Below are 13,451 nucleotides of genomic sequence, written 5' to 3'. Positions count from 1 at the left end.
ATCTTCTGATCTAAATTCTTTTTTAGTCTTATAAATTAAGGGAATTGCTTTAATTCCTAAGAATACATATTGAACATATTTTCATCTTCATAAATAACATGAATTATTGTCACTATAACTAACACTTGAGCACTTATTATGTGCCATGCATTATTCTAAGCATTTGACATATATCACCTAATTTAATCCTCATAACAATACTATTATTGATATAAATATAATTTTGAGGATGAGGAAAATGGGACAAAGACATTAACTTGCTCAAAGTTCAAACGTACACTGATTCCATGGCCCATGTTCTTGATCACCACACTGTCCTCTCTAGAATTTAGAAAGAAACATTTTGTTTCCAGATCATACCTAAAACTGTTTCATTAACCAGAAAATTCAATGAGAGCTACTGCTAATTAATTAATTCAATCATCTGGTTCAAATTTCTTGTGTCTTCTACAACTTGCTATAATTATGTAGTGGCACTGGTTAACAAATGGAGAAATGGCTGGCTGGAAAAGGAATCAGAAAAAGAAGGTTCTGGATTTTCTTTGAACAACTGAATTAGCCTTTGAAAATATATGTTTTTTTTTTATGAAGAAAGGTGACTTACTAGTATGCAATTTGCAAGACAGAAAATTACAAGCCTATTTCTTCAGGTTTTAGGTATCAGGTAACATTCTGTGAACCAAACTGTTTATGAACAACATACTTTACTTCCAATATAGTAGAAGTTTATTCTTGACTGACAAGCATCCATCAGTGACACAACTTTTAGAATTTACTGCATATTTATTGGACATTAATGTGTATAAAATCTTTCTAAAGTTAGACTTCTTCAAATATTACATTCCATATCAAAATTCAAATATTTTATATATCAACCTTTTGGGTTAAAAGGTCTGTCACTATGCTGACATACATATTTTTTAATCATTATCTCAATTACATACATGTATTACACATAACACATTGTTTTGTTAACATTATAAAATTAAGATAACATCTTTGGCCAGCAAAGTTTATCACCTTATTATTATCTACACCAAATCCTAAAACCTTTCTGAAAAGTACTAAAATGAAGTATATACACAGCTGGTACTGAATAACACAATGCTTCTTCGCATAGCTATGGCTAAGCTTGTAGGAACTTGATGTTGCGAATCCTTTTGATAAGACCACAGAAACTGGTAGAGCACTGGCTAGAGCAGGAGCTTAAGTTAAGAGAATCACAATCACTTAGCATTTTCAAGCAATACATGCTCTTCTAGGTATTCTGTTGGAAAGCCACATGGAAAAGAATTATGTCAACAACCATAGTTCCAGATTTTAAGTCTACTAATAGATCTTGATTAATTGATTAGCTAGGGACCCTTACTGTGAAAGGCAACAGTATAGGAAAGTGGGCATCCTATTCAACTTTCTACTCCCGCATTTGCAGAGGCTACTCCATGCCACTTCTGCAGTGAGCTGTAGGCTAAGAGGAAATAATGCTCTGGTACAAGAGAGATTATGTCTGATCAAAAGATTTAAATATAGAGACACGTTTTGATCTTCAGGCAATGGAAATATATGGCCAATAATTCAGAAATTAGTAAAATGTACACCTGATATTCATCTGTACTTACTGGTTAGGAGTTCCAGGTGGAGATCGTGATGGAAGGCTTTGTGTTTCTAACCTCTCATCAGACACTGAATTTCTGCTTACTACTTCCCAATCCATTAATTTCCGTGCCAAGGGCTTACTTGGGGACCTGCAGATATAATATAATATGAAAAAAGTTTTATTTATATACCAAAATTATCCACCAAACCTTAGAATTTGTCTTAATAGATCATATTCTAGATGAGTAAACATAGTTTACTTGTAAGAAATCAATGCATTCAAAGGCTAGTTATCAAATAATTTCCTAAGAAAATAAATCTCCTTAATATAAAGGAGAATAGGAAGACAGGATAGGAAAAGTAGGAGAATAGGGGAGAGGAGAAAAAGAAAAAACAAGAAAAGAAAGAAAGGAAAAAAGCAAGGGAGTAGTTGGATATCAGGTTTTCTCAGATATTTAAGGTATTACAGACATTGCCTATTCCTATTCCAGAGTTTCTGGAACTCTACCGTATCTTGTGATGTATTAAATAATTCCTAGAATATTATCTCCTGAATACCCTTAAATCTAAACTCTGATCCTTTGCCTCAATGAAGACAGGAAAAAATATGAATTATGCATACTGCATTTTACTTATAATATTTTCCTTTCTGTATATATAGGCTAGTGTATTTCTTTTTTAAAAAATCCTTTGGAAGGTTAACTATTCTGTCTCACTGTTGAGGGGGGTGTAAAAGAATGTTTTATTACCTTTCCATATAACTGTCAGCTATCATAGTGATAAAGATAAAAACTAAGTGATCTTTTCAGAAAAGATATTGATCTTTGCAGAGTTCAGAGACCTTTAGAATTTTAGGGAAGTCAACAAGTCTTTTTTATATGCAAATTCAGATAGTGGCCAAAATTCATGGAAAATTTGACATCTACTTAAATGCTTAGCATTTTGAAATGCAGAGTTAATATGGAGGCTAATATAATGAATTAAGCTACTTATATTAAAACATAATAAATCATCTTTTAAACTAATAGTTCCATATTTCATTAATAAATTCACTTATGCACATAGGAATAGACTAATTAAAACATGACAACACTGATCAAGAGTACACAATAAAATTTATGTATACAGTAGGAAGGATTAAAATAATGATGAGTAGTGGCCCTTAATCCTAGTTTTGACCTTCCCATTAGACAAATGACTTAAATTTCTAATCTAAATATCTAAATTTACTCATACAATGGATGATCCTCAGGGTCATTTCCTACCTCCTGGATTTTATGATATTTGTGTATCTAAATTTTCAATGTAATGATTTAGTCTACTAATTTTATTAAACCACAGTAACTTAAATTACTTCTGAATTCAAACCACACAAGTGCCCTGCCATTTCAGGTATTCACAGCCAAAATATTTTTAGTTTGATCTCATGACATCTCCTTAATTTAAGAACATCTAACATTTCTGAAAGAGATAATGTTATCAATTAAAAAAAAGACACTGACTCAGATTTCATTTTTCATAAATCAATTCAAAGTAATTTAAGTATGAACATTTCCTGTTATCATGAGTTTAAGTTACAGGGTTTTCTGACTTGAAGACAACTCAAGACATCATTTAGTCTAAAACCCTCACACTGCAGTGCAAATATTCCTATCAATCACAATAAGATGAAAGTAAGTTATGTTATCTCATGCATTAGATTTTTCAAATGAAGATTATTAAAAGAAATCTTACCATTTTTCTATAAATGCTAATTCTTAATAACTATTCTTTCTCATATATTAGACTACTAAATGTAAACTGTAGGAGAGTTCACTAATAAAAGTCAGATCAACTACTTTCATTTTCTAAGACAGAGAAAAAGCCATTTGGAGAAAAAAATCCAGTTACACTCACCAGTATACAGTGTTAGAAGGCTTTATTGTTGTTAATAAACTAAACGTGGCTGGCAGTGCTGCTCTGCATTTCAAACTAAAGTTCAGGTATTTATTTTATTAACAGTTTTAACCTCAGATACCCACCCACTCAAGCTTGCTGTCTATGTTTCCTGTTGAGTGTGGAAATTTCAGAGAAAAAAATACCACACTTCATCAGTGTGTTTGCAATGTGGTAAATTTATTTTCTGACCATGGCACCTTATTTTTCTGTTGCATGGAAACATTCTTTTGCTTTCTTGCTCTCTTCTTAGATATATGTGACAGTTGAAAAATGTGAAAGCAATTCAAAGAATCAATATATCAAAAAAGTATTAACTTACTTTTGTTTAAAAAAATTACCTTGCCATGAAAAGTTTAAGGTGAAATCTTTTCTATTTATACTGCCAACTAAAATTCTAAGAAGTGGACCAGAACTCTAGCATTGTCTAGTACTTTAACAGAATAACTTAATTTAGTAATTGTTAAAACCATTAGAGTATTTTGATAGATATGCTGCAGGTCATCACAATAAGATTCTGATATTTTATTAAAAACACCCAGGAAAGCTTATTAGTCTTTTAGAGCTAGGAGGATCATTAAAACACCACAATTACAACCCTGTCCCAGCTTATGACTTGTATTTTAAGGAGGATTCACATAAATCCATCATAACAAAAGAAACAGACAATTATTTAGTTCTTATCATATAGGAATTTTAGCATTACTACTCATTGAATAATACATACTTATCTTATAAAACAACCTGTTAGACAATTTCACATTTTAGTAATGAATAAAAAAAATGAAGAACTAAGATGCAGGTGTAACTATTTGCATATTTCTCAAAATCTGATATGATCAAAAAATTAAAACATTAACACTTATAGTCATTTGCATGTGATATTAACATTAATATATAAATATTTTCAATTAAGACTGCACCATAATAAAAATACTTATTATGCTTTTTTCTTCTGCTAAGTCCTAATATAACAGAAAAGAATCATAAAAATATTAATTTAGATTTTAACAAGTCTGAAAGGAGTGCAAGTAAGTTATAGTACTAATAATTAGAATACATTCTAAATTAAAACAAAGTTGACAGGAAGTAAATTATTTCTTTCTTAAGAGGAATTTCAAGGAAAACAATTTCAAATTAACATTTTACTGTCCATTTTACCTTTGTTTGGGTGCATACTACTTTCTAACTGGAAACAAGTGTAACTAAGACTGTAAAAGAGAGGATTTTGAATAATTTCACTTGTCATTTCTACTAAGGTAGGCATCTCTGTGTCCTTTTTACTCTTATCTGAAATAACCAAGCCACTAATAAGACACCAAGATTTATATTTAATGGAGTAACAGACAATATTTCCCTCATAAACCTAAAAATCAGATTTGACATTTAATCAATTTCAAAAGTTTTTAAAAATATGCTGAAATGAATTACATTATTCAAATTCAAGTAAACTTACCACAGCAAAATGCTACCGCCCTTACAAGCTAATCCTTCTTATATCAAGTTATTTCACATGTTGGGTACATAATTCATAGACAAATCAGGGTGAGGGTAAGCCAGGAATGAAGAAAAAATGCAAGTAAATTTTATTATTCAAACACATAATAATGTTTTCATTTTTTGTTTCAAATGTCCTCACTCCAAGGAACTTTTTTTTTTTTGAGAGGGCATCTCTCATATTTATTGATCATATGGTTGTTAACAACAATAAAATTCTGCATAGGGAACTCAATGCACAATCATTAATCAACCCCATGCCTAATTCTCAACAGTCTCCAATCTTCTGAAGCATAACGAACAAGTTTTTACATGGTGAACAAGTTCCTACACAGTGAATAAGTTCCCACATGGTGAACAGTGCAAGGGCAGTCATCACAGAAACTTTCGGTTCTGATCACGCATCATGAACTATAAACAATCAGGTCAATTATGATTATTCATTTGATTTTTATACTTGATTTATATGTGAATCCCACATTTCTCCCTTATTATTATTATTATTTTTTTTTTAATAAAATGCTGAAGTGGTAGGTAGATGCAAGATAAAGGTAGAAAACATAGTTTAGTGCTGTAAGAGGGCAAATGTAGATGATCAGGTATGTGCCTATAGACTAAGTATTAATCCAAGCTAGACAAGGGCAACAAAACACAAGGAACTTGTTTTTACAAGCATCAGACAGTGTTAGCAATGACCCCAACTCCAAAGGCAGGGAAGTGGCAGGGTAAAAGGAAGAATCCCGAAGTTAAATCTACAATTTAGGATAACAGGATTTAACTGTTTAAAGATATACTGACATTATTAATGACTGAAGATTTTTCAACATCAAAGAAAATGCCTATGATAAGAACAAGCAACAACAACAAAAAATAAAAATTTTGAAAACAAAACATACATATAAATCTCTAAATATGCATGGCAAAACCTTAGAGTAAATACTGAAAATTTTTAAATGCTTGTGTCAGGGTCACAATTTTTATGTTATTTGGTGGTGTTAAAGGTTTAAAAGATATACACCTATATGAGTAGAAAAAACAACAAAGGAATTTCTACTTTTGGAGGCCAGAAAGAAAAAAACAAGAGCTCCTTTTACCAGGAAGGTCTTTAAAAGACTAAAAGCAAAATTAAAATCAAAAGCAAAATTCTCTAATTCTCATATATTAAAACTCTCAAGTCTTTAATGGCAGTAGACACCAAGCACATGAATTTAAGGATTTATCCGCTCTAAGGCATTGGCACTGAAAATACAGTGCTACACTGGAAAAATACCTACCATATCTCACACATTATTATCAGAGCTAGGGCTACTGCAGTGAGTAAAAGAGACAGAACTCCTGCCCTCACAGAACTTACATTCTGATTCAGAAGACAGATGATAAACAAGATCATCTCCCACATCTCTGAGACAGGAAAGGAGTCAAGCATTCATCTGTCTCATGAAGAATAACAAACTTATTCTGTAGAGGTTAAAATGTGGGTAAGAACCTGGAATGCCTGGGCTAGAATCTTGGCTACATCCCTCACTATCTGTATAATCTCAGGTAAATTATTCAAACTTGCTGCACTCAGTTTTCTCATCTGTAATGGAATTTACTTCACTTAGTTTTTGGGTGTGTGAATTAAAATATACAAATTGCCTGGCACAGACAAATACAAAATAAATGTCAGGCATTATTTGATTAACTGATCATCCTCTTTCCACTCACATGCCCAGAGAGTTGATTCTATCACAGCAGCCAGAGTGACAAGTCCCACTTCCATCTTTTTATCATGGAACATTTCAAGCATAGAGGTAGAGGGAGCACAGTCTATTAAGTCCTGTGTACTCACTCAGGACCAAGGTTCAACAATTGTCATCATGGTCAACCTTGTTTCAGCTCTCTCTCTCACCCCAATTATTTTGAAGCAAATCCCAGAAGTCATATATTCGTAAATAATTCAGATTATCACTGCAAAACTTAAGAACTCTACCATATTTTTAAAAATGCAAATTAATTTACATCCCTTCCATGCTGTCAGTCCCCACTGGCTTCCACTTAAAATCCTAAATCCTTACCATTTCCAACATAGTATGATACAAGTTCTGACTACTGCCCACCTCTCTAACCATCTCCTCTACCACTGCCTTGCTCACTCTGGTCCACTACTGGCCTATTCTTCCTGAAATATAAAAAGTATACTCTAGTTCCATGGTCTTGCACTGGCCCAATCCTTTATTTATATTAAATATCTGTTGCCCAATCAGAATTTCAGCTCCATGGGACTTAGATGGGCATCTTGTTCATTGTATTCCCAGGGCCTGAAACAATGCTCAGCAGAGTAGGTCTTCCATAAATATTTACTGCCATCTATTTGATCACTCTCCCTCCCTCAGAGCTCTACAACTGAATATTTAATCAACTAGATATTCTGTTAGGTTGTTGCTCATCATCTCAACTAGACCTGTGTCAATTTAACTTTTCCCATTACAAACTTATTTTCTCTCCTCCATTCACTGTCCACTTAATGCCACTCAAAACTGAGTGTCTTTCCTGATACTCCTGCCTCTAACACACCTCTATCCAATTATTCAACAACTTCTGCTAGTTCTACCTGCAATATTCCCCCAGATTTGTTCCCTATTCTCCATTTCATTGCCAGTATTTTAGTTTAGGCCTTCACTATTTTCGTTTAGATTACTATGATAACCTTCTAATTGGTCTCTATGTAGCCAGTCTTTACTTCCAACCCATTCTCTGCCCTTGCTCATAACACTATTTTTTAAAACATAAATATGATCACATATATCATTTCACTTGTTCAAAAGCAAACAGGCTATTAACTGATCCTAAAAAAGGGAGATAATTAAATGACACCCTAATAAAAAGGAACTTACTTCTTAACAATATGATTTAAAGAAACATGAAATGAGCTGGGTAATATATGAAATGAGTCACTGTGTTTCTCAAATGTTAAAAAAGAAAGAAAAGAACCTTCCAACAAAATACTATATTAATAATATAATACTTGATTCAGCCTGGTCTGAACTACAAAGCTTGGCACAAGGTTAATTTAGTTCATGTGAAAAAAAAATGAATGAATAAACTAGAGAAACTATTTCATTATTCCATCAACATAATTTATTGTTTAAAGAAAGGATTGTGCGATAATTCTGTAATCATATCTAGAAAAGGAATTTCTAGTAATTTAAATTTTTCCTTAAAAAAACATTTTAACACTGAAACAGAGGTGGCTTACCTTGCAAATACCCTGTCTTTATTTGCCTTTTCTTTGCCATACTGAACTGACTGGACTTCAGTTCTCCCACTGAAATACAAAAATATGCACAATAAAATTTTAAAGAAAACTGTAAGATAAAATGACAACACACAACGTGATTACATTACAATTTCATAAGAGACAAGATATTTCTAGTACAGAAAAACGAGCAGAGAATAAAAGAAAACTGGACTACATTCCACCTTCACCTAAATGGATGATGCTTCATTACAGTTCTTCTGTGAATGAACAAAGATGTGTTCCACAGATTCTTCCTTCAGATTCTTCTTTGAGTATGAGAGAAATAATTGTGTATGACGGAATTCCTTCTCAGGAAAGGCACTCCCTCTAGATTTAGAGATAGGCTGCTATGTCCAGCTCACCTGAGCCCTGCCCTCACCCGATAGGTCTGTGGTTTAGCTGGTGTCCCTAATTCCTTACTGAAAGGCCTGAAATGTGTGGAATCTTGAAGAACTGCTCGTTCCTTGGGCAAGCTTTTCTTCCTTGCCTACTGGTAATGATCATAGATATAAAGACTGGTTACATCCTCAAATCCTTCCACATCCAGACACAGGTAACTCCAGAATTTTGTATATAAAAAGGAACTGAGGATAAGAAATATGGTTGGGAGTTGGGCACTGTAGGGTATTTGTCTTGCAGCTGACTTGTCTAGCAAGCACGTGGGTAATGCATGGGAACTGGTCCTCCTGTGTAATAAACCAATGTGTTCAGACCTAATTTGTTATTAAAAACTTGGTTCTCAGAATATTTGTTACTCTGTCACATCTCAAGTGTAAATGACTATAAATGTCTGGTATATTAAATTTAACCATTTGTATATGTAGATATCTGATGCATATAAAAGGAGTCACGTATAGGTTTCCAAAGCTAAGTATGAAATTTTAAGATCATCTTCCATGAGTAAGTATAGATAAATATGAATAGATAGAATGTCGGCTTTAGTTTTAATGGAAAAGTCAGAATCATTACCATGATTTTTAAACTTAAGTAAGTTGAAGTTTCTTAAGAAAATACAATTACTCTAAGAAGGATAAACTATACTTGCAATTGCAAACAAGGTGACAAATTTAACGTTTACCACTGTTTTGTATTTCCACATTAGAACAATGATTTTAATGCCCTCAATATTGTGGAACAGAGATACTAAGGATGTGTGTATGAGAAGGTTGGTGGGGAAGTAATAAACCCTCTGGTATTCTGAATTCCAACTCTCAGTGTACATATTTCAACATTCGAAGTATTATAACAGTTCTAGTATTCTCAACCACTGCTTATTATGAGGGAAAAAATTATTTATTTAATGCATACCCATTAGGAATAGGACTGTGTCCAGAGAAATATTTGTTATGCTGCCATTCCCACCTCATTTACAAGTGTACGAATCATTTTGATGATTAAAAGTGCTTTGGATATGTTTGTAAAGTTAGGAACTACACATAGGACTTAACTTTTACAACTATAAACATACATGGCTTATTTATATATGCCAATTTAATTTAATGTTAAAGAGTGGTCATAGGCCTTAATCTTGTCCTTCCAGGCTTTGCTAAGTTTTGTAGGAGGCTGCAAGTCAACAAACTCTTATTTTTTAGGTTTCTCTGCAAGTTGGCATTCTGTTAGGCTCTACTTTATTTCTGGTATGAGATCAGAAAGTAGAGCAAGTCAAAGCAGGAGACTGGCAAATAGTGGTAGCTGCTGTAACAACTGTGGGGATAGGACACTGGCAGGTAGGATACTACAAGTACCTTATAGATGGTACTTCCCCTGATCAAAGCAGGGTGTCTGGCAGAACTGACTGTGACAAGTGGCTCTAACAGTGCAGTGGCAGGTCTAAGCTTTTGGACTCCACCCAGAAGTAACATAGGTTTCTGATCCTTAGGCATTATCTTTTCTTCCTGTTGACTTCTTGAAAACCCTCCTCCCTTTTGCAGTGCCAGCGCCTAACACCTCTGTAACCAATTCCCTTAATTAAATTGCTTTTATTTGACAATGAAAAGGACTTTTTGTTTCCTGGACTGATACCTTAATTTTCCAGTAAAAAAGATTCAAGTGGAACACTATCACTCAAAAAGCTTGATTAATAAATCGAATTTCATGCAAAGCTAAACCACAGTGAGAGATCACCTCACACCAGTTAGGATGGCCCCTATTCAAGACAAGCAATAACAAGTGTTGCTCAGGATATGAAGAAATGGGAACCCTCCTACACTGTTGGTGGGAATATAAATTGGGTACAGTGATTGTGGAAAGCAGTATGAAGGCTCCTCAAAAAACTAAAAATAGAAATGCCCTATGACCCAGTAACTCTTAGGAAATTACCTGAAGAAAACAAAATTGCTGATTTGAAAAGCTATATGTACCCAATGTTTACTGTTACATTATTTATAATAACTAAGGTGTGGAAGCAACCTAAGTGTCCATCAATTGATGAATGGATAAAGAAGATGTGGTACATATGCACAATGGGATATTTTTATTAAGCCATAAAAAAAGAAAGAAATCCTGCATTGCCAACAACATGGATAGACCTAGAGGGTATAATGCTAAGTAAAATAAGCCAGATGGAGAAAGGCATATACCATATGATTTCACTTACATGTGGAATATCAAAACAAAACAAAACAAAATAAATAAAATAGCACAAACTCATGGACAGTGAGAAGTGATTGGTGGTTACCATGGAGGAGGCGCTGGAGTGAGGGGGGGGAGGGGTTGGAGTGGGTGGGTGGGGACGGTAAGAAGGATAAAGGGGCACAGAATTTTCAGTCATAATGTAAGTTGGTCACAGGGATGGTAGTACAGCACAGAGAATACAGCCAATGACTCTGTAACATCTTCCTGTGCTGACAGACAGTAACTGTACTAGCTGGAGTGAGGATTTAATAATGTGTCTAACTGTTGAATGACTGTGTTGTCTACTTCAAACCAATATAATATTGTATAGCAACTATACTTCAATAGAAAAAATAAAAGAATAAATTGAGTTTCATAATAAAAATATCAGGATAAAATTTAAATATGAGGGAGCAATTAAAAGTTTATATATTATCCATATTATTATTATTTAAGGGTTTAGTATTGGTATTAGAAAAAAATGTAGAACTGTACCATAATCTTAGAACATCAAATTCTGACAGTAAGATATTTATCTTTAGAACAATGAGAAAATACCAACTGATGAAATAATACAGGCTTAGTACAATAATTTAAACAATATAGAAAAGCATAACAACAACAAGGCTTTCTGAATTTAGCCAGTCCTGCCCCTGAGAAATGATCTCCATTCTCAACAGGAAAAATCTTTCTAAATCTCCATATCTATATAAAAATGCTACAAATATGGCCATAATTCTATTATGATGTGATTATGCTATATATGCCATTTTAAATGTAAACAGTATTAAACTGATTTCCTGTGAACTAAATGATTGTCATTCATTTATTTAAAAAAAAAGGAAAATGGAAAGATTAGGAAAACCTTAAGGAGTTGTATTCATGTTTTGATTTTTGTTAATATGGATTCTTACACTTCTGGTATCCCCCTGCTTCTTCTTGTCTTCTTATTACTTTGTCAGTTTTTAACATTTTAATTCTATATATAGTTAGAATTCTCACAGTTGTCAAGTATTAGCTCCATATTACCAAGATTCTTCCTGAGTCATTTTGACTTATCCCTAGGATGGCTGAATTTAACTTTTTTTTTTTCTGAGATGGGCTCAGAGATGTTATATTCCCTGTGATTTTGCATACCTGATAATGTCTATCTATTGACTTTAAACCTGAATGGCAACTTGGCTAAGTTTAATATTTTCAGTCACTTTTTTTTCTTTAAGACTTGGTAGACAAAGAGTAGCCCACAAGCTATATATAAGCCTGAAAAAAAGTTTTATTTGGCATTCACTGTGTTTAAAAATATTAAATCCAAACTGATAAACCTTCAGCAAGACTGATTAGGATTAAAAGACACAAGTTTACCAATATCAAGAATGAGAGATAACAAAATTCTAGAGATATTAAAAAGATAATAGGGGAATACTGTAAACTTTATGTCAAAAAATTCAACAACTTATACAAAATGGATAAATTTCTTGAAAAAAAACATGAATCATCAGAGCTGGCTCAGGAAGAAAAAGAAAACCTAAACTGCTTTGTATCTATTCAAGAATCTGAATGTGTTTTTAAAAACTTTCCATAAATAAAACTTCTGCCCAGATGGATTAATTGGTAAATTCTATAACTATGTACTGGTAATTCCATCTATTAATTGGTAATTACACCATTCTACAGAAACTCTTCTAGAAAACTGAAAATGGAGGTAACTTCCCAACTCATTAAATAAGGCCAAAATTAACCTGACACCAAACCCTGACAAATTACGAGAACTACAGAGCAATATACTTCATGAACATAGATGTAAAAGCTCTGAACAAATTTTAGATAGTTGAATGAAGTAATATATACAAAATGGATAACAGATCATGACCAACTGGGTTTATCCCAGGAATTTAAGGTTGGTTTAATACTTGAAAAATCAATGTAATTCATCATATAAACCAACTAAGGAGAAAAACCCACTCAATCAGTGCAATAGCTGTAGAGAAAGAATTTGCCAAAAACCAATATCCAATCCCCAAAAAATCTCCCAGCAAATGAGAAATAGGGAACTTCTTCAACATGCATGATATAGGGCATCTATGAAAAGCCTACGTCATCATACTTAATAGTGAAAGACTAATGCTTTCCTCTAAGATAAGGAACAAGACAATTATATCCATTCCCATCACTTCTATTTACCACTGTACTGGAGGTTCTGGCTGGGGCAATGAGGAAAGAAAAAATATGAAAAGGATCAGAACAGAAAGGGAGAAGCAGAATTATTTTTAACCTCTAGGTAGAAAATCTGTTGGAAGCTACAAAAAAAGCTCCTAGAATAAGTGAGATAAGCAATGTTTCAGGAAAACAACATCAACATTAAAAAAATTATTTGCTTTTCTACCTAATAGTGATGAACAATCTGAAATTAAAAATTAAAAAGATCATTTATAATAGCATCAAAAGTACAAAACAATAAGGCTAAATGTAGCAAAGATGTGAAATAAATACCCATATACTGAAAACTATAAATACTGCTGAGAGAAGTAAA

At 33.0% G+C, this 13,451-nt stretch overlaps 1 protein-coding gene across 15 annotated transcripts in view; it reads right to left on the bottom strand.

Annotated features, from left to right (window-relative positions):
• The window catches only part of PTPN4 (protein tyrosine phosphatase non-receptor type 4), a 258,996-nt gene that overhangs the window by 60,088 nt on the left and 185,457 nt on the right, over positions 1–13,451 (bottom strand). For all 15 annotated transcript variants that reach the window (XR_008998840.1, XR_008998839.1, XR_008998841.1 and 12 more), the window contains 2 exons: positions 8,267–8,335; positions 1,620–1,745 (listed from right to left, as the gene is read on the bottom strand). Coding sequence is in view for 12 of the 15 variants with exons in the window: in XM_057505706.1 (XP_057361689.1) it covers positions 1,620–1,745; positions 8,267–8,335 (195 nt within the window). In the remaining 3 variants the exon portion in view is untranslated. The remainder of the gene's footprint in view (positions 1–1,619; positions 1,746–8,266; positions 8,336–13,451) is intronic.

Source organism: Manis pentadactyla, chromosome 8, assembly GCF_030020395.1.
Source record: "Manis pentadactyla isolate mManPen7 chromosome 8, mManPen7.hap1, whole genome shotgun sequence".
Taxonomy (NCBI): Eukaryota; Metazoa; Chordata; class Mammalia; order Pholidota; family Manidae; genus Manis; species Manis pentadactyla.
This window is presented reverse-complemented; position numbering and strand designations above follow the sequence as displayed.